This window comes from Xyrauchen texanus, chromosome 15 (genome assembly GCF_025860055.1).
Source record: "Xyrauchen texanus isolate HMW12.3.18 chromosome 15, RBS_HiC_50CHRs, whole genome shotgun sequence".
NCBI classification, from domain to species: domain Eukaryota; kingdom Metazoa; phylum Chordata; class Actinopteri; order Cypriniformes; family Catostomidae; genus Xyrauchen; species Xyrauchen texanus.
The window spans coordinates 32,437,767-32,457,939 of NC_068290.1; the positions used below are offsets into that span (position 1 = coordinate 32,437,767).

The 20,173-nt window shown below is 38.8% G+C and overlaps 2 protein-coding genes across 4 annotated transcripts in view; one reads left to right on the forward strand and one right to left on the reverse strand.

Moving 5' to 3' along the window:
- Window positions 1–6,439: 6,439 nt before the first annotated feature.
- On the reverse strand, window positions 6,440–18,413 carry abhd5a (abhydrolase domain containing 5a). 2 transcript variants are annotated; one of them, XM_052143781.1, is made up of 8 exons: window positions 18,329–18,413; window positions 17,871–17,951; window positions 16,897–16,982; window positions 12,995–13,367; window positions 12,123–12,277; window positions 9,188–9,299; window positions 8,853–9,039; window positions 6,440–7,958 (listed from the first exon to the last, which is right to left on the reverse strand). In XM_052143781.1, exons 1-8 carry the CDS (start codon window positions 18,361–18,363, stop codon window positions 7,869–7,871), a joined length of 1,119 nt encoding a protein of 372 aa, XP_051999741.1. In that variant the 5' UTR covers window positions 18,364–18,413; the 3' UTR covers window positions 6,440–7,868. The 2 variants fall into 2 exon arrangements, with proteins under 2 accessions (XP_051999741.1, XP_051999742.1); XM_052143782.1 differs by lacking the exon at window positions 17,871–17,951 and having other exon boundaries at window positions 18,329–18,382.
- A 1,131-nt stretch (window positions 18,414–19,544) lies between these two features.
- Window positions 19,545–20,173, forward strand: part of ano10a (anoctamin 10a) — a 43,537-nt gene continuing 42,908 nt past the window's right edge. For both annotated transcript variants that reach the window (XM_052143770.1, XM_052143771.1), the window contains exon 1: window positions 19,545–19,716. The gene's annotated coding sequence lies outside the window, so the exon portion shown is untranslated. The remainder of the gene's footprint in view (window positions 19,717–20,173) is intronic.

The following is a 20,173-nucleotide window of genomic DNA, read 5'->3' on the forward strand; positions in this document are numbered from 1 at the left end:
CAGTTTGAGGCATAAAAAAAAAAGAAAAAAAATATTGGCTTTAATTCAGCTGTGGGCTGTGCATGTTAAGTCTAGGCTTTCAGTGCGATTCATGCCATTAAGAAAACACAGTTTCACATGAATAAGACTCTATGCCATCATACATTACATGGCAGTCAACTAATAATACCAACTGACATTTTAAAAACACGTCCACGCACGAAAGCCAGAACTTGAAACTTAATGATCAAGCAACCCTAATTTTTACTGCAGCATGACTGTTTTTTGTGAAATGAAAGTAAAAAATCTGAAATAAATCATATGAATCTACCATGGAGGTCTATAATGCCTGGAAAAATCTGTCTAATAAAATTTGCGATTAAAATGTTGCTTACAATAAATTTAGTTTCGTCATGGTTCACGTTCTGCTGCGTTCCATTCAAGTTGGATGTGGGATTTCTACTTGATATCTCCGACCATAAATGCATTCCATTCCCCGATATTCAGAACTGCAACACTCCCGTTAGCTTAGCAGGGGTTTGACTCTCATTAGAGATGTATCCTAGCAACAACTGATAAACAATGCAGCGCTAGCATTTGTGCTTCAGGTGTACGATTATCAAAAGAGATTATAATGTTTTATACACCTGCAGACGTTTGTTGAGCAAGCTTTTATATCATGTAATGTGGAAACGAACTAATTTATCGATATTACTTAATAAAGTGAATGTTTATCACTTAATTTGTATATCTCCCTGAGTGTCTTCAGGTTTGTGTGACATCATGCCCCTGCATCTCAGCAAAATCAGTTGAGAATTTCTCCACGAGCCTACAAGTTGTAATTCTGACTTCAAGATGCATTTCATGGCACTTTTCCTAGTAGGAATTTGTTAAATACGACTTTCCATGTTGAATGGAGCGCAGCACAATGCAAAAAGCACTTATCAATGAACTTCGTTAAAATCAGTCCTCCTTTCCTGATTAATAAATTAAGCAATCACACGGTCATGCAGAACATATCGTGTTTTTAAATCCATAAGGATCTCTTTCTCAATGGTGATGTTGCAGTGACAGCTGACTTGGTCAAGATCTTGTGCTTTTCGCTCTTGAATTACGTACGTCACTTAAAGCGTTATTGCATCACTCAAGGCCATCTAAAAGGCCTCGACCGGGACATATCCTAAAGACCACACCCACAAGAACAAATAAATCAATCTGATTGGCTGATGAATCTGACAATCTGACTTTAGTTGCTCATTCATTTGCACTGTTGAGGGATTCTGTGGAAATTCTGAAGGCCTGATTGGGTGGAGCTCAGACTCACACGCTGCTTCAGCTTTGGGCATGAGATTTGTGAAATAGTTGTCACCATATTATATAGAGACATATAGAGATATTATATTATATATATGATGTCTGTGGTTGTCACACTTCGCTTGTAAGCATCAAGGAATAAATTCTGACAGGATAACCTTTTCATTTTTCTCTGTTTGTATGTAGATTAATTAAGAGTGGAAAGTGATTAAAAATACATAGGTAAAAAGGTGATTGAGAATGAAAGGACAAAAAAATAATTATTTATTTGACATGTTAGGCCAGAGGAGAAGGCTTTGCTGGCCCTGAGAATTTGCCACTGCTTTAATTTATTTCTTAAATTACATGGATAATACATGGATATACAGGCAAAATAGATATCTGCATTTTTTAAGATTTTTAAGTGGAAACAGCAAAGTAGTGTTTACATTTGTGCACTTAGCAAATAATTGTTTTCTAAAGCAACTTACATTCATGGAATCAGTGTATGTGTTCTTAGGGAATCAAACCCATGATCTTGGCATTGCTACCAGTTAAAGGAATATTCGAGGTTCAATACAAGTTTTTAGGTTTTTTTTTTACCACAAAAATCTATTTTGAGTTCGTCCTCCTTTTAAAAAAACTAAATCAAAATCGAGGTTACAGCGAGGCACTTACAATGGAAGTGAATGGCAGTCAATCCATAAACGTTAAAATACTCACTGTTTCAAAAGTATAGCACCAAAACATAAACAATATGCATGTTAACATAATTTTAGAGTGATAGAATTGCTTACTAACTCTTTTCTATTTAAAGTTACATTTAATTTTACAACTTCTTTTGCATGAATACATAACGCCATAAAAACCCCAATTCTCAAATCATACAAAATATGTTTTAACAGAAGAATTAATGTGTGCTTTTATAAAATTATAAGCTTCTCATTTCTGCCTTTAAACACTCAAAAAATTCCATTCACTACCCCATAAATTTCCATTGTAAGTGCCTCACTGTTACCTTGATTGATTTTGAAATCATTATTTGTAATAATCGACATTATGCTGCAAAGGCTGTCAATAGAGCATAACTTCTATTATCCCAGAATATTCCTTTAAAACATAATAAACATAATAGTACTACACTGTCACCAGTCAGCATTGCTGAGAAGTCTTTGTTAAGTAAACCATTGTTCATTTGGAGAGTGAATCTGTGTAGCGTTTTGCTCTCAAATACAGATTTTTAAGCTGAATTTAAAATGTTGACTCAGCAAAGTAATTATAATGAACTGAATATAACCTCATTACTTAAGTAGCAAAAATGACACAATGATTGGTAAAAAAACCATTAAGCCAAAAATGTCTTTATTATTTTTTATCAACATAGATTATTACAATGTTGTTGATATCTCTTCTGAAACTCTAGAGGAGACACATTTTTTAGAAGTCTCCATTTGCTCTCCATTTAAATCTCATTATAGTGTTTTTTCCAATGGGAAGTGGAGTGGGCTGTTTGGAAGTCTATCTATCTCTATAACTCTGTGTAATCCAAAACCCTCTTTCAGATATGGACCTGTTCTTTTCATACAGTACTCCAACTGTCCATACACACGTACAGTATATACAATGTAGTGGGACTGAACCATACTGCAGAATCTCTGAGCTGAAATGCAATACTGAGGATAAAGCTGCTCTGTCTAAACAGTGTTTTTACATATGTCCGTATAATCAGATCCTTTATTAACACATAGTTAAATAGTCAAATAGTTACAGCTCTGTGTGCACATATCCTGTATGTACACCGATGAGCTAATATATTATGACCACCTGCCTAATATGCTGTTGGTCCTCCACGTGCTGTCAAACAGCACTGACCCACTGAGGCATGGGCTCTACAAGACCCCTGAAAGTGTCCTGTGGTATCAGGTGCCAAGACATTAGCAGCAGATTCTTGTGGAGCCACCATGGATCTGACTTGTTTGTCCAGAACATCCCATAGATACTCAATCGCATTGAGATCTGGGGAATTTGTAGGACAGGGCAACACCTTGAACTCTTCATCATGTTCCTCAAACCATTCTCGAACAATGTGTGCAGTGTGGCAGGGCACATTATCCTTCTGAAAGAGGCCACTGCCATCAGAAAATACCATTGCCATGAAGGGGTGTACCTGGTCTGCAACAATGTTTAGGTAGGTGGCACGTGTCAAATTGACATCCACATGAATGGCCGGACCCAAGGTTTCCCAGCAGAACTGGCTTGTCGTTTTCCCAAAGAACATCCTGGTGCCATCACTTCCCCAGGAAAATGGTGCACATGTACATGATCGTCCACTTGATGTATAAGAAAATGGGACTCATCGGACCAGATGACCTTCTTCCACTACTCCAAGGTCCAGTTTTGATGCTTTCTTGCCCATTGGTGCTTTCACCTGTGGAAAGGTTTCATCATGGGCACTCTTACCGGTCTTTGGCTAAGCAGCCCCATACGTAGCAGGATGCAATGCACTGTGTGTTGTGACACATTGCTCCCATAAACATCATTACAATTTTCTGTGACTTGTGCCACAATAGACCTGTCGGTTCAGACCAGACTGGAGAGCCTTCGTTGCCCTCGCTCATCGATGAGCCTTGGTTTGTCCCTCCTCTGACCACTATCGGTAGGTACTCACCACTGCTGACCAGGAGCACCCCACAAGCCTTATCATTTCAGAGATGTTCTGTCCCAGCCGTTTGACCATAACAATGTGGCCCTTGTCAAAGTTGCTCAGGTCTTTATTCCTGACCATTTCTCCTGCGTTCAACACGTTGACTATGAGAACTGATTGTTTGCTCACCATCTAATCTACCCAGACCTTGACATGTGGTCTTGTTAGTGGATGATCAACATTATTTGCTTCACCTGTGAGTGGTCATAATGCTCTGGCTCATCAGTGTGCACTTTTTTGCATACTGCACTTATTGACCAGACCCTCAACCTAATACACACAGGGCCTGTTCACTTATGATACGTAGGGAAACAATTTCCAATATATGCTACACAGAGATTATTTGCCATATCTACTCTTTGTTTCTCTCATATAACATCTAATTTTATGACAGTCTGTCTGAAAACAGTCATTACTGTGCACATAGTTTGAATTCTCCAGTATTAGAAATACAAGATTTCAAAATTTTCTGAAGAAACTGGGGCTAAACTCACCCCCACGGTGCTAGGGTGATGTGAGTGGTTGCCAGGGCATTGATATGCAATTGATAAACATTCTCATGGCTTTTTATCTCCCTGCTACAGTATGCAGTAGCAATGTGTGGTTGCTGGTTGGTTACTGGCCCAATTTCTATGATATTCTGGTCCCTAGATAATGTTGGGTCTCTCTTTCAAATTCAGTCTAAGGCAAGGGTGTCAAACTCGGTTCCTGGAGGGCCGCAGTCCAGCAGAGTTCAGCTCCAACCCTAATTAAAAACACCTCAAGAGGCTTGACACCCCTGGTCTAAGGTATTTTTTCCACCAGTTTTATCGTCCATCAGGCTAAAATAGTGAGTCTGACTGGTTTGAAAAATGAGAGCACATCTCTCCTCAGCAAGCCACGTGAACATACACTCACTGAGAACTTTATTAAAAACAATATGGTCCTAATAAAGTGCCCGACGTGGTCTTCAGCTGTTGTAGCTCATTTGCCACAAGGTTCGATGTGTTGTGCATTCTGAAATGCTATTCTGATCACTACAGATTTACAGAGGGGTTACCTGAGTTACCAACACGATCTCATGAAAAGTCATTCATAATTTAAGAGTTGACTATTTCGTATGTTATTGCATAATGTTGTTTGGATAAACATGTACTACTTCATCATGTGCAAATTCCGGGATGTCTGATGCAGAAGTAAGTGTGAGTTCCTAGTTCAAGGCGTTAAGGACATACTTATTAACATAATGCCCTTACCCAAACCCCTTATCTAAAATTACCCAATCAGTAGAGTGTGTAAACATGATAGGAAGCTGTTGTGTGTGAAAGAAGCAAGTAATTGTCACGTATTCAATGGAAATGTTGTCCAGCGACGTCATTGACTCTACTTAAAGTTGCAGGAATTCAAACATGTGCAGTCACACGATATCATACGAATTAGCCAAGTTTAGAAAAGTCATCTGAATCCTGCCGATTTCACCGTGAGAGTGTGTTGGAGTTACCATAGCCTTTCTGTTAGCTTGAACCGGTCTGGCTACTCTCCTTTGTCCTCTTTCTCATAAACAAGGCGTTTCCGTGCTCAGATCTGCCGATCACTGGATGTTTTTGGCACCATTCTGAGTAAACTCTAGTGACTGTTGTGTGTGAAAATCCAAGGAGATCAGCAGTTCCAGAAATACTCAAACTAGCCCGTCTGGTACCAAAAATCATGCCATGGTACCAATCAATTAGATAAAAATGTTTTCCCCATTCTGATGGTTAATGAGAACATTGACTGAAGCCCCTGACCCAAATCTGAATGATTTTATGCATTGCACTGCTGCCACATGATTGGGTAATTTGATTATTGCATGAATAAGTAGATGTACAGGTGTTCCTAATAAAGTGCTCAGTAAGTGCATCATTCATGTCCATAGCACAAATGGTGCAAGTTACGTGCCAAAGTTCAATGCCTTTAGGGATTTCAATAAATCCCTTACCCCAAGTATGTGCAATAATAACAGTAGTGCTTGCATAGTCAAGCAAAAGTTTCCCAGAAAATGTTTACCAAGTCCTCCAATTATCACCAGTTATTTGTGATGTAGTTTAATGTATCTGAAGCATCAGAGTGAAACCATTGAATACATTCAGGTCTAAATGTGCTTTTTACTTGAATTCAGCATACTTCGTCATTCAGCGTTACCACATGCACAGGACGTTGAGTTGTAAAGTGCTTCCTGTGGGCTGTGGCTGGGAGTCATGATATTGATGTAAGCGGATTTATGAAGGCTTAACATTGCCTTTGATGCTTAACTGTATTGACTCTATACTCTTTGTAAGTTAACTTCATGAACTCTAGTGTGTGTTTTGGTGGGGGGTAGTCCAGGGCAGTGAATTCCCTGCAATGTAACATTGTGCCCTCTTGTGGATATGAATAGACATAACCTTCAGAATATTACAGAACATATTGCACTCTGTACTCATACTTTTTGTAGTAAAGTTTATTATTATTAAAATTAACAATAATAATCTGATTGACACATGAAAAATAGATTTGTCAAAGCAGTAAATAATGTTTTTCACAGGCCATAAAATCTAACAAATGTTATTTACATTATCTTTCTGACAGCATCGATTTAATTTCAAATAACAATGATATTAAAAGGCCTACTAAAATTGCCCATTACCACTGAATGATTTAACAAGATATTGACTTAGTCCTGAGGCACGTGACAGTATTTACTCAGGCTTAACAGACTGTGACTTGAGACTCTGTGCAGTCTTCATATAAAATGTGTTAAAACGTAACCTCAGGCTGTGGGTGAAAATGAGGGCAAAAACATTTTTACATTTATAAAAATATAAGTGGATGTTTTAAAATTGGGGCTCTTATAAAAAAATATTTTATCTCTTAAGGAATTGTAATCATACATGTAAATGTTACAGTAAACTGCTACCTGTGAACTGCATGGCCAGAGAACATACAAGCTTGCTGTAGCTCCACCCATCAGCCTCCCTTCTCATCCTAACAAGGAACTGTTACAATCTCATGAGGTAGAAAATAATAAAAACCTAATAAAAAAAAATCCTATGGTCTCAGATACTGATAATTCATAAACATCTGGAAAATACATGTTTATAAAACTGCTGAAACATTACAAATGTTATTAACCATTAAAAAGTAGTTTTTTTAAATCCACACAGGTGAGAATATTAATTAAAATGCCCAATAGCTCTCACTTATTGCATTATGTCCATAGTTTCAATTTTAATGTTGTGCATTAATAGTTTCATTTAAATAAAGCAAGCATGCATAAAATAACTCTCTATATGTGGAAGAAAATATATAATTTAATCTGATTTTAATTTAAAACAATAAAATATACATAGGGCTTTCTCAGTTTATGGATGTTCTGTCTGCTCTCAGTAAGTGTGGTTTGGCAATGCTAGTTGCCTAATCCACTAAATGCCAGCTTGCAAAAGTATGAAGGTGGTACTTCAAGCTTTAATAGCTTTGATATTAGGAAAATTCATTTTTATGGGATATACATACGGATGACTGGGCATGATGAATTGTTTTTTTTTTCTAAATAATTTTCTTTATAATTAAATCACACTAATATAAAAAGTTAAATTGAAAGCCCTAATGTATCAAAATCTAAATCATAATATTTTTCACATTTAGTTTGCTTGCATTCACCTCATCATTTTATCATCGCAATTATGTGACATTCACACTTATGAGGCACAAAAGTGGTTTAAAACATTAAGTAGTGGTGCAAAACAAACATCTGGTTTCCAAATCCAGCAGCTTCCAAACTGCTCAGGATGCAGCATAGATGATTTGTTGACACCTAGCACCATAAAGAAGGCCATGAATGCCATGTTTGGGATGATATAATTCCAGAAGGGAATGGACCTTTCATCATCAACCTTCAGCTTAAATTTTCACAGACATGAAGAACCTTCTGGTTGAAGTCTTCTGGGTGGTCAGCATACACATAGTGCCCTGCACCTCGTATGGCCTAAAACCAATATAAGTTAATGGGAAGTTTAACATGAGAAAGGTACAGGTACACACTGACCAAGAATATCAAGTAAACAATCTATGTTTAAAATGTGGGTGTTTATTTTACCACCACCATTAATTGTTACGTAAAATGTTAAAATGTTTTTACTGGACATTTACAGGGGGACAGCTGCTATCAAGCTAAAAAAAAAAGCACCATTCAAGGATTCCATGCAACTTGTGCATAAAATTCCAAGGCTTCTGAAGACATATGATAGAATTGTTAGAGGAAAAGACTGAATTTTAAGTCTTTATTCATTGAATATCTACCCCTCTATCTCAGTTCTCAAATCTTTTTCTCATTTGGGTACATTCCAAAATGTCATGTGCAGATGTGTCAAGCCAGGTTTGACATAATTTTTGCCACGCGTCATTATTTATTGTGTGCCTTGTAAAAAAATGCAGTGTGCCAGTTTGAATAAGTGAAAGTGTGCATGAGATTTGAGAGCTGTGGCAGAGCGTATTTTCAGGAACTAATGAATTCAATTGTGGACTTTTTCTCACACAAAGCAACTGTATGTATTCAGAAGACTTGGAATATAATGCAGAAGTCATATGAACTTTTAATGATACTTCAATAGTGATTTATTTTGTTATTTTTTTTTTTAGTTTGACAGCATCTGTTCCCATTCACTTTCACTCTGTACAAAAAACAGCCAGGACATTCTGCAATGTTATCGTCTTTTTGTTAAACACAGAAGACAAAATATTGGTTTGGAATGACAAGAGGGTGAGTAAATGATAACAAAATTCCTTTATGGGTCAACTAAACCTTTAAGCAATGCAAAACATTTCTTGAGAAGTCCTGTGTCAGTTGCAGTGTGTGGCAAGCAGTGAATGGAGAACTCACAATGATCTCTACATGGGACTTTGGCCTCATTTCTTTGATTGAATTGCCAGAGTGGCCATCTATGCTGGAGCGTGAGCCATAGATCACTGTAATGGGGATGTCGCTGTGAATCAGGCCAATTCTCTGCAGCATGGGCCTCTTTGCCCAGCCATACGGAATCGTCAAGTTTTTAAAGGCCGTTTCACCGCTGAAACATTATAATAATAAAACAAAAACAGTTAGGAGATGGGTTTAAGAGTGAGCATTTCAACATTCAAAAATTATCTTGTATGATGTAATTCATCAGAAAAGGAATGAGACCGACAGAAAGACAGACAGATAGCTAGATATCGTACCTTGGACTTTGGACATTAAGATGGTAGATATATTCTGAGACTCTATTGTCATTAAACATAGTGACAAATTTCTTTTTGAAGTCTGGTCTCACAGTCTGCACAAGAGTAGGACCTTAAGGGATATACAAACACACATACAGTATATAAAAAATAAATGATTCCAAAAGTGAAAATCCACTGGAAATCAATCTATCCAAAAATGATGGATCACCCATAAATGTTTAATCCTTCGTAATCCTACGTTCCCATTGTCAGATAAATTAATGTCTGATCACCTCTATTTTAAAACACTCAAGAGCCAGGGGATTTCTGGCTATGAAGATACTGTATACACTCAATTACCACTAGGCACTTTCTGCCCCTTGTTAAGTCTTGCACTCACCAAAGGATACAGTACATACATTATTACACCAACAACTGGCACTAATGGAAACAGATAACACATTGATTTTGGACATATCTGGCATTAAAAACAAATGTATGCAATTAGTGTGAAATAGATATGAAATATCACAACAAATCAGTTATAAATATGGTTGGAACACCCTTACAAAAATGATCATGGTACAAAAATATGGTTGTGGAGGCATGGCCAAGCGCCATGCTGTTGAAAGTGAAGCAGGGGAGATGAGTGGTGAATGATTTCTATCTGTGTTTAACACCTACCTTGTGATTCAGTGAGGAGTGATTGGGTCTTTTAAGGAGAGGAGACAGTGGCAGTCGGGAGAGAGAGACCAGCTGAGAAGCTGCTTGTGTGTTGGCCGCTGCCGTGTTGCAACTAAGTAACTATCGGAGTTTGTGAATTGAAGCTGCACCGTTGCGCTTTAAGTGAATGTGTTTATTTTTGTGAATAAAAGTGTGACATTCCTTAGTTAGAATCGCCGTCTCCCACTTCCTCATTCCTGAACCTCACTAGAATGGTGCCGAAACCCGGGATTGAGGGAGATACGTTGTCATGGAGTACTCGCCTTTGGCGGACATTTACATTTACATTTATGCATTTGGCAGACACTTTTATCCAAAGCGACTTACAGTGCACTTATTACAGGGACAATCCCCCCGGAGCAACCTGGAGTTAAGTGCCTTGCTCAAGAGCACAACAGTGGCATCTTGGTGGTGCTGAGGCTTGAACCCCCGACCTTCTGGTCAGTAACCCTGAGCCTCAACCACTGAGCCACCACTGCCCCATCATCAAGACCCTCGCTGGCTTCCACCAGACTCAACACCAGGACATCCTGGAGCTTCGAGCGGAACAGGAGCAACATTTTGAGGTGCTCCTACAAGCCCAGGCGTGTTCCAGAGCTTGCTGCCACGTGGTACTCCAGCAGCAACACCGGCCGCGGGACCCCCACCTCAGATCACCCTGGCATAGATGGGTCCCCAGGATGACCCCAAAGCTTTCATTGAGCTGTTCAGCCAGAACCCCAAGCAACATCATCAGCGCATTTGGGCGCTGACCTATTGGGAACTCGGCCGCCCATTCACTTTCACCCAGCTGCTCTGGGATGCCTGCCGGAGGTGATTCCTAGCGATGCCAGGAGAATTATCAACTTGCTGTAACAGTACATCAACCGGCTGCCCAAAAGGTCCATCGAGTGGGTCCGGTGCCAACGTCTCTGGAGGATGCAGTCCGCCTGACTGAGGACTACTAGACGGAGTATCCGAGAGATGGCAATGTTTTTTTATCTCTCTGTCTCTTCCCTTCCCCTATCTTGCCCATTTCCCATCCCTGCTAGCCAGAGAAGGGGGTTTATTCCCCCAAACCATGCTCTGTAGTTCCGGGCACTTCTACCCCACCTTCTGGGTCTCCTTCCCTTTGCCACCAGGTTGGAGAACCTGTAGCCGCAGGTGCGGGGGGAAAGTCTGGGCCGATGTGCTAGCACTGCGGAGAGCTGGGCCACTTCCAGGACAAACATTCAGTGATTGATGTGGGCATGTCGGTCCGGGTCCCCGACGCACCGCATACTGCCACCGACCGAGCAGGGGCGTATCAGATACCTGTGAGTATTCAAGGGGAGGCATATGTCCTCGTCGCACACATCCACTGTTTTTGGGTATGAATTGGCTAGCATTTCAGTCATTATTGGGGAGATTATGTGCGGATGGCTCCTGAACCAAAGTGTCTCGGTGTGTGGCTTTTGATTCGCTGGCTGGGGAGGAGGAGCTGGGGTCGTCTGTGTCACTTCCACATCAGGAAGATGCAAGGGAGGGGGACGTCCCAGCTTCCACAGCCTTTAGAGGTTTCCCTGCTGGGGATTTCCATCTGGAGCGGACGCGAGATGAGACCCTTAGACACGCCTTTGATCAAGTGAAAATAATTGATGGTCAATGCCTCTGGCCAGCCCCTGCACTCGCATATCCGCACTGAGTGGCTGAGTGCCGTGCTGTGGAGAGTGAAGCAGGGGAGATGAGTGGTGAATGATTTCCACCTGTGCTTAACACCTGTCTTGTGTTTCATTGAAGAATGATTGGGGCTTTTAAGGATAGGAGACATCGGCAGTCGGGAGAGAGAGCCCAGCTGAAAAGCTGTGTTGGTCGCTGCCGTGTTGCAACTTTTTGACTGTGTGAATTGAATCTGCACCGTTGTACTTTTAGCGAATGTGTTTATTTTTCTGAATAAATGACTGACATTACTGAGTTGGAGTTGCGGTCTCCTGCTTCCTCATTCCTGAACCTCATTACAATGGTATTTTAAACTGTATTCTTTGCTGTACCTTGGAGTACCATGTAAATACTGTGGTACTGTATGAACTTAATCCTTCTTTACCATGGTATATAGAAAGGTATCATGGTATTACCATCTAAATCATGGCAAAGTTCAAGTAATTCTTGAAAGAGTATCATCATTATTATTATTAATCTTTTAACTTAATATGGAAACATGCATTGCATTAATACTTTTATCAGGTCTGATTCATATTAGAATAAATATTACCTAAAGGTCCAGCCAGTCTGAGACCAGCGAGGGGGTTGAATGGGCTTAGCATGGCCCCCAGAGCTTTGATCCACACTGGAATGGGTCGGTCTTGGTCTCCCGGGTCAGGCCGCTCTGGAAAACCCCACGGTTCCACCAGAATCAGGTGCTTTACTCTACAAAATCAGCAACAAGAAAAGTTGTAATAGCAACACCTGATAAATTAATAGAAAATATGTGTAGAATTTGTGATGTGAATTTCTGCCTGCCCAGAAGTAATAAATAGATTATTAGGTAGAATACAGTATTTCACCAGCCTAACTCTGAAAACAAAGTAGAAAATGTAGTCATTCTTGACAATCTTTGCTACTTCCTCTTTGTTTATTTGCTACTAAGTGCATCAGAAAAATTTCTGAATATCTATACCATGAAACTTAAAACTATGGTGCAAACTCAACAGGAAATCTGACACCGTTTAGCATCGAATTCTGAGGTCAGACTGCCTCAGTTAATGGAACTTGAGAAACCAAGGAAAAAACAAACAGGAGGACTAAAGGAGGATGTTGAAAACAGTGGCCTGCTTCTGGAGTCCACATACAGTATAGTCAACAGTGAGATTTTATGAATATGCATGAAAAGTAGGAAAACAGAAATGCAATATACTCATTTATAAATAAATGCACTGACCTCTAATCTACATGGATATCAATGTGTGCTGCAGTTACACATTTTTCTTTTAATTTCCCATATATTTAAATATAGAATTATAACAAACCAGGCTTTTAACTGGACAAATACTGTGAATATAAATGAAATATCTCAATATACTAAGTACCTAACATGAAACTAACTAAAAAAATAACTAAATTGCTTTTGTATCTTAATTTGCAAACCTGGTAGGGTATTTTATTGCATAGGAGGCTGCCAGATATCCTCCCAGGTTATGACCCAGCATAATCATGCTCTCCAGGCCCAGTTTATTCCTCCATTGCTCAATGGACTCCACAAACTGGAGCTCAGCCTCTTGGGTATCTGTGCTGAAGTGAGGTCTGCTGCTCTGACCGAAGCCCAGCAGGTCAAAGGCATAGATGGGCCTCTGCTGAGACAGAGAGTCCAGGTTCAGGGCCCAAAGACCGACACCACCCCCAAATCCATGCAGCAGCACCAGAGGGGTCTTACTCTCCATGGGCCCCTTAAACACCAACGTCCATAGCATTTTGTTGTCAGATATGTGGACAAACTGTTTGTGGAACTTGTTTTTGATGTCTGATAGGAGTTAAGGGGTAAAGAGAGGGGAGACATTAACAGCAACAACTTACATTTCTGCATTAGTAAACTTCAATTACACCTTTTAAGAACTTCATACTTCTACTAACAGACTTAGCAAAATAGTACTTATACAATTGTTATGATGTACTTAAAAGGTGCACCCTGTAAAATTTGCATTATGTATTTTCATCTTATTTTTGTTTCAGTTTCCTATGTCATGTACGATTGCGCTATCTGCAGTCAGCCATGACATGAAGTCAGAATTTATTATGTAAATAAAAGCGTCAAATTATAGGGGATTATTGAGGTAAAGCAAGTAATATTTGGCTGGTCATATGATCTCAACATGGCAACATATTAATTTATATATATATATATATATATATATATACACACACACATATATACATATACACACACACACACACACACACACACATACACAGTGATGTGAAAAAGTATTTGCCACATCCTGATTTCTTCTGTATTTGTGTATGTAGTATGTAGTTGCAGCGGTATACCGGTTTCACGGTTTGAAAATTGACGGTTATCATACCATGTACATTTGCTTATCTACGGTATTGAGAAAAAAATGCAACCGGATGGAGAATCTCACATGCGCATCTCCTTTCCTTCTTGACTGCCTGTCAGACTCGTCAACTTGCACCACACACACACATATGCAGCAGAGAAAATGTCAGAGAGAAGCGAAGCGAGGGGGTCTGACATGAGAGTGTGTGTGAGTTAAAGCAATGTTTCTCAACAGGTCTATTCGGACTGGGTCGAGGATAGCAGGGAAAAAACAATGCCATGCGTCTCCCATTGAAGATATTTCGGCGGCCGCCCAAGTGATCGACTATGTAGGACTGCCGAGGCAGATTTAATGCTAATCTCGCAGACATCAAACAGCTAAAGACTTCTCATCTGCACTTTCGCGAGTGTAATGAGCTAGCGCTAATAATCTGCTCTTCTCTCTGGCGCCTGTTCAACAACTGGGCTTCCCTCGATATTGCGGAGCGCAGACATCAAAACGGTGACCAATTTCAATTCTAGCGAGACTTTTCTAGTTTAAAGAGTTACTGAGATTGTCAATTCGAACCTCTCAACAGTAGCAGACATGCCAAACAGCACTGATGATGAAATGAGCAACTGTGCTGTGCCCCAAAAAAAAGATTTTACATGAGTAACAGTAACTGTTATATTTTGACAAACTGTTATAGTTTTATTTGAGATAATCTAAAAGGTAGAATCTATTAGACCTCATTTTATATCAACAGTGGCAGTTGTAGTTAAAGTTTCAAGATGTGTTTCAGCTAATATTTATTTTTCATAAATACATTTATTATTACTATTATTTAAGACTAGCTACACTGACCTAACCATGGTAAAGAGGAGCCTTTCCTTCTGTGTAATAAGTGTATAAATATGTAATATTAGTTAACAAACGGGATAATAATGGGCTCATATAAGTAAATATGCTCTTCAATTTTTAAAAGGGGGAGAGACAACTTCCTGTAGATTTTGACATCAACAACAAAAATAATGTCACTTGATGCACGTCCTTGTACTGGAAAACCATGAACAAAACTATGCAACATAACAGGAAATGCGACCCAGGATACATTAAATACAGGTCATGATTAATCTATGGCAGGTCGACACTTGATGTCAAATGTAAATTCTGTCCTGAAGCAAAATCAGTTGAGAAGCACTGAGATAAAGATACAGAAAGGAGCAGTATGTATTAACTGTTAATAATCATGGGACATTACTTCAAAAGCTCACACAGCTGATGTTATTTTTCATTTAGTAATTTAACATGCTATGATAACATGTAAACTAACATGCTTTAGTTATATAACATGTTATAGTTACATTATATTTTTATCATGTTTATAATTCTGTTTATTATAATTCTATTTGCTTTTTTATTTTTTCAATTTATTTTATTTTCAAAAGGGAGACTTTTTTTATACATACTTCAATAAAATAAATGGTTTCAAGTTTCAATTATAATAAAGTGTTTGCTCATAATAGTAACTGTGTAATACCGTATACCGTGAAATTTTCTGAGACGTTATCATACCGTTGCAACCCTAATAGTATCTCATACTAAATTGTTTAAAAAAATCTAACATAAAACAAAGGCAGTCTGAGTAAACACAAAATACAGTTTTTAAATGATAATGTTATTTACTGAAGCAAACATTTTACCCAATACCAACTGGGCCTGTGTGAAAAAGTATTTGCCCCCTTATTTACTAAATCCCCAAATCTATGAAACTGCATTTATAATGGGGTTCAGCTGGACAAGACACACCCAGGCCTGATTACTGCCAGCCAAATCAATCAAATCAACACCTAAATAGAACTTCTTCAGCAGCATGAAGTTGGCTAATAGGTCTCACCAGTAGCACACTATACCAAGCTCGAAAGAAATTCCAGAAATGATGATGAAAAAGGTGATCGAAATACATCAGCCTGGGAAGGGTTACAAAGCTATTTCAAATGCTCTGGGACTCCAAAGAACCACAATGAGAGCTATTATCTCCAAATGGAGAAAATTTGGCACAGTAGTGAACCTTCCCAAAAGTGTCCATCCTTCCAAGAGCACAGCGACGACACATCCAGGAAGTCATAAAAAAGCCAAGGACAACATGCAAGGAATTGAAGGCTTCTCTCGCATCAATAAAGGTCACTGCTCATAAATCCACTGTCAGAAAGACACTGGCCAAAAATGGCATCCATGGAAGAGTGGTGAGGAGAAAATCACTGCTAACCCAGAAGAACATTAAGGCTCATCTGAATTTTGCCAAAACACACTTTGATGATCCTCAAATCTTTTGGGAGAATGTTCTGTGGACTGATGAGTCGAAAGTGGAACTGTTTGGAAGAGAATTGTCCCGTTACATCTGGCATAAATCAAACACAAAATTACACAAAAAGAACATCATACCTACGGTCAAGCATGGTGGTGGTAATGTGATGGTATTGGGTTGCTTTGCCGGTCATCAGTCCATGAGTTGAAGCTGAAGCGCAACTGGATTATACAGCAAGACAATGATACAATGCAAAGAAGTCCACCTCTGAATGGCTCAAATTAAGCTAAATTAAAGTTTTGGAATGGCCTAGTCAATGTCCTGATGTGAACCCGATTGAGATGCTGTGGCACGACCTTAAACAGGCAGCATGCTCGAAAACCGTCCAATGTGGCTAAACTAAAGCAGTTCTGCAAAGAAGAGTGGGTCAAAATTCCACCACAACGTTGTGAAAGACTGATCTCCAGTTATCAGAAGCATTTGATTGCAGTTGTTACAGCTAAAAGTGGGACAACCAGCTATTAAGTTTAAGGGGGCAGTTCGTTTTTCACATGGGTAATATAGGTGTTGGGTCATTTTTTTGCTTTGATAAAAAAATATATATTTGAAAACTCAAATTGCCCATATTGTATAAGGGCAGGGTGAAGGCAAGCCTGAGTGAACTTTACAAACTTATACAAGAGAAGAACACAATGGTGGTTACTCACACTGCAGCATCTTCTCCTCTGCCTCCTTGAGTTGTTTTTGAGATGTCGGGCACCAGGAGGGCAGCCAGCTGGTGATCCACCATGACCTACAACACAACTCAATGTGAGCATTATTCTTCACTCATATCACTTACAGCAGATGACAGGCAGCAGTGGAAGACATGGAAGGAAGACGTGGGTGAGAAACAGGTCAATATTTATGCCCTTTATTACTATAAATCACTACTTTCAAACAGTCCTCATACAGTAAGAGTTCTTCTTCTTTTGTTTTTGGAGATTTGCATTCTTCATGCATATCGACACCTACTAGGCAGGGAGAATTTATAACAAAAAAAAAAAAAGGAAATAAATACTGTATTAATCTGTTTCTCACTCACATTTAACATACCACTTCAGAAGACATGGATTTATCCACTGGTGTGGTATGTGATTTCTGGAGTTTCAAAGTTTTGTTCACCATTCACTTGCATTGTATGGACTTCTAGAGCTAAAAAAAATTCTAAAACTCTTAATTTGTGTTCAGCGGAAGACAGAAAGTCATACACATCTCGGATGGCATAAGGTTGAGTACATTTATTTATTGAATTGCAATTTTGGTTAAACTATTCATAGGACACAACAACCCTCAAACCTTTGAGAGAAATGACCTTATAAACAGTATACAATAAAAAGAATGGTTAAAACATTACATTACAGTGTTCTTGTTACATAGAATTCATGTTGTTATTACTAACAGCAGAGTATTCAATAGAACAATGTGCATTACATAATTAGTACATGTAGATTCCATTAGTATGACTAAGTATTTAATATGTACTGACATATTGACATGAACAGTCATGTGACCAAATCAGAACCTACATTATACAGTGCATGGTAATGGTAAATGTTCACCTCAAGCAGGGATACATTTGAGTAAGTAGAGGTATAGGTAGTATGTTAAGCACAGGTTTTAACTGCTTGACACAGATTACCTCACTGTCTTGTCCAAGAAACAGACAACATTGTTGAAGAAACTATAAATACCGAAGAACATCAGTACACGCTGTGCCAGTCTAAAGTCAAGAGAATATGAGAGAGAAAGAGAGAGCTGTCAATCAAACGACTGTCAATCAAACAACCGTGTTAGATATTAGTTTAGTGTATAATTAAAGTCATTTATTATTAAACGTATCTATTAGTAGAGGGTCTTTTTTAATTATCTTAAGAAGTAACACAACACATTGTAGCAACAGTGTCATGTTTTCTTGATCTTCACCGACTCTCCACAAACAGTTCACTAACATGCCAACGACAGCTGTTCACAACAATACTACTCACAAAAACAACATCACCAGCAACAATGAACAGACTGATTACAAATAACATAATTACTGTACTAATAAAGCAGGAGGGATTTTTAGGCAATTGTGTGTTTGAGGGTGAATCTCACCCCGTGCCCGCTGACAGTGTATTATCCTCAGCCATGTTTCTGTCGATTACTGCTCGCTCGGATCCATTTAATGAGCCAGTGAGTCAGTCATCCGTTCGATTCAGACTGATTCGCGAACCATTTCAGAACGAATATGCCCGGGTTGCAGCAGATAAACTGCTTCGCGATTCTACTTGGAATCGGTTCAAAAGAGATTCGCTCACAGTTCGGTCACTGATCATGTGACCTTGAACGTCATCCATGGACTATGATCCAGACATCCTACCCGATTGTATTGTCAGCGCTGAATGTACAGTTCAGAAGTCGTGTTCACTGCCCACGTGTTGTTTAAATGTACAAATAATTGTATTTTCTTTCATTTTATAAACGCATCTATGTCATACGGGATAAGCGTGGATAATTATTTGCGATTATATATATATATATATATATATATATATATATATATATATATATATATATATATATATATATATATATATATATATATAAATAAAGCGTATTTGAATTCATAGATGTCCATATGATTAAATGACTTTCGATAAATGACTCATAATACATGACTCATCTTTTTTTTTTTTTTTTTTTTATTATTATTATTATCTATGTCTTGCTGCTGTTTTTGTATTGTTGTGCACTGGAAGCTGCTGTCACCAAGACAAATTCCTTGTATGTGCAAGCATACTTGATAATTGCATTAACGCACTTCTCAGTTGTTGTGTGGGTGGGTTTAGCCAGAGTTGGTTTAGCAGAGATGGGCCACTTTTAATAAAATGAATAGGAGAAATTGGAACGCTCATTCAAGAAGCTCTGAGCGCCCAACGGTAAACGGATGTACGAAAGAAGTCCCGCCTTACAATTAAAAGCGCCAATCACCTTTTAGATACAGAAATCGCCTGCCAATCATCTCGATAACGCGCATGCGCATTAGCTATACAAGCCGAGAAGATTGCATTTTTTCAGCGCAATATTATTTAAAGAAGCACAATTTTTGATTCTAGAATTGTCATATATTGATGATTTTAAATATGCTCCTTGTACGTTATCTTGACCAACCGTTTTTGAGATTTTGGTCTTTCTCCATTCAAGTGGATAAGAGCTGCACTAAATTGACTGGAAATAGCCTCCCGAGAGCGTTCCAAAGATGGCCTCCAGTGGACTGACTTGCTTGAATAACTTTGGTGTGGTCTAGCTGTGTCGTCTTGATGACGTAGAGGATCTCAAATCAAGCCTTAACTTTACAGATCTCCGGCTTATTTGCTTGCATTAGAGGTCTATACATTCAATACATCATTTTTTTTTTTAAATAGTCGGCCTCATATGGGCATTTAAACAGCAGGGCTGACATTTCTTCCGCTTTCCGGACAGCTGATCGACTTTGCAACTCTGTGAGTAGACAGTTTATATGTCAGTGGGGTTTTCAGGCCACGAATACATATATGTCATATATGCCATTTTACAAGCATTTAGTGTCTGCCAATTGACAGTAAGAGTGTTCATTGTTGGTTATTTATCCGTAAAAGTGTATAAACTGGGATCACATATCACACATATTGTATATCGTCTTTTGTATGTTTTCCTAGCTGGGAGTGCATGTTAAGCTCCGCCCAGTGACATGTCAATCAAACTCCTGTCAAACCCTTTTTATTACAGTCAGGACAGAAATCTATTTACTGTAATGAATATCACATACTGTGTTTATTGAGTTGATTACTGTGCTGTTTTACATTGTCCTTTTGTAAAACAGGCTTAGTTATCCCCATGTTTACTATGGGCCTCTTTGATATTACCCTTCTTACCGCACCTTTTTATGCAATGTTACTTTTCAGGTTTGTTTCTCAGTGG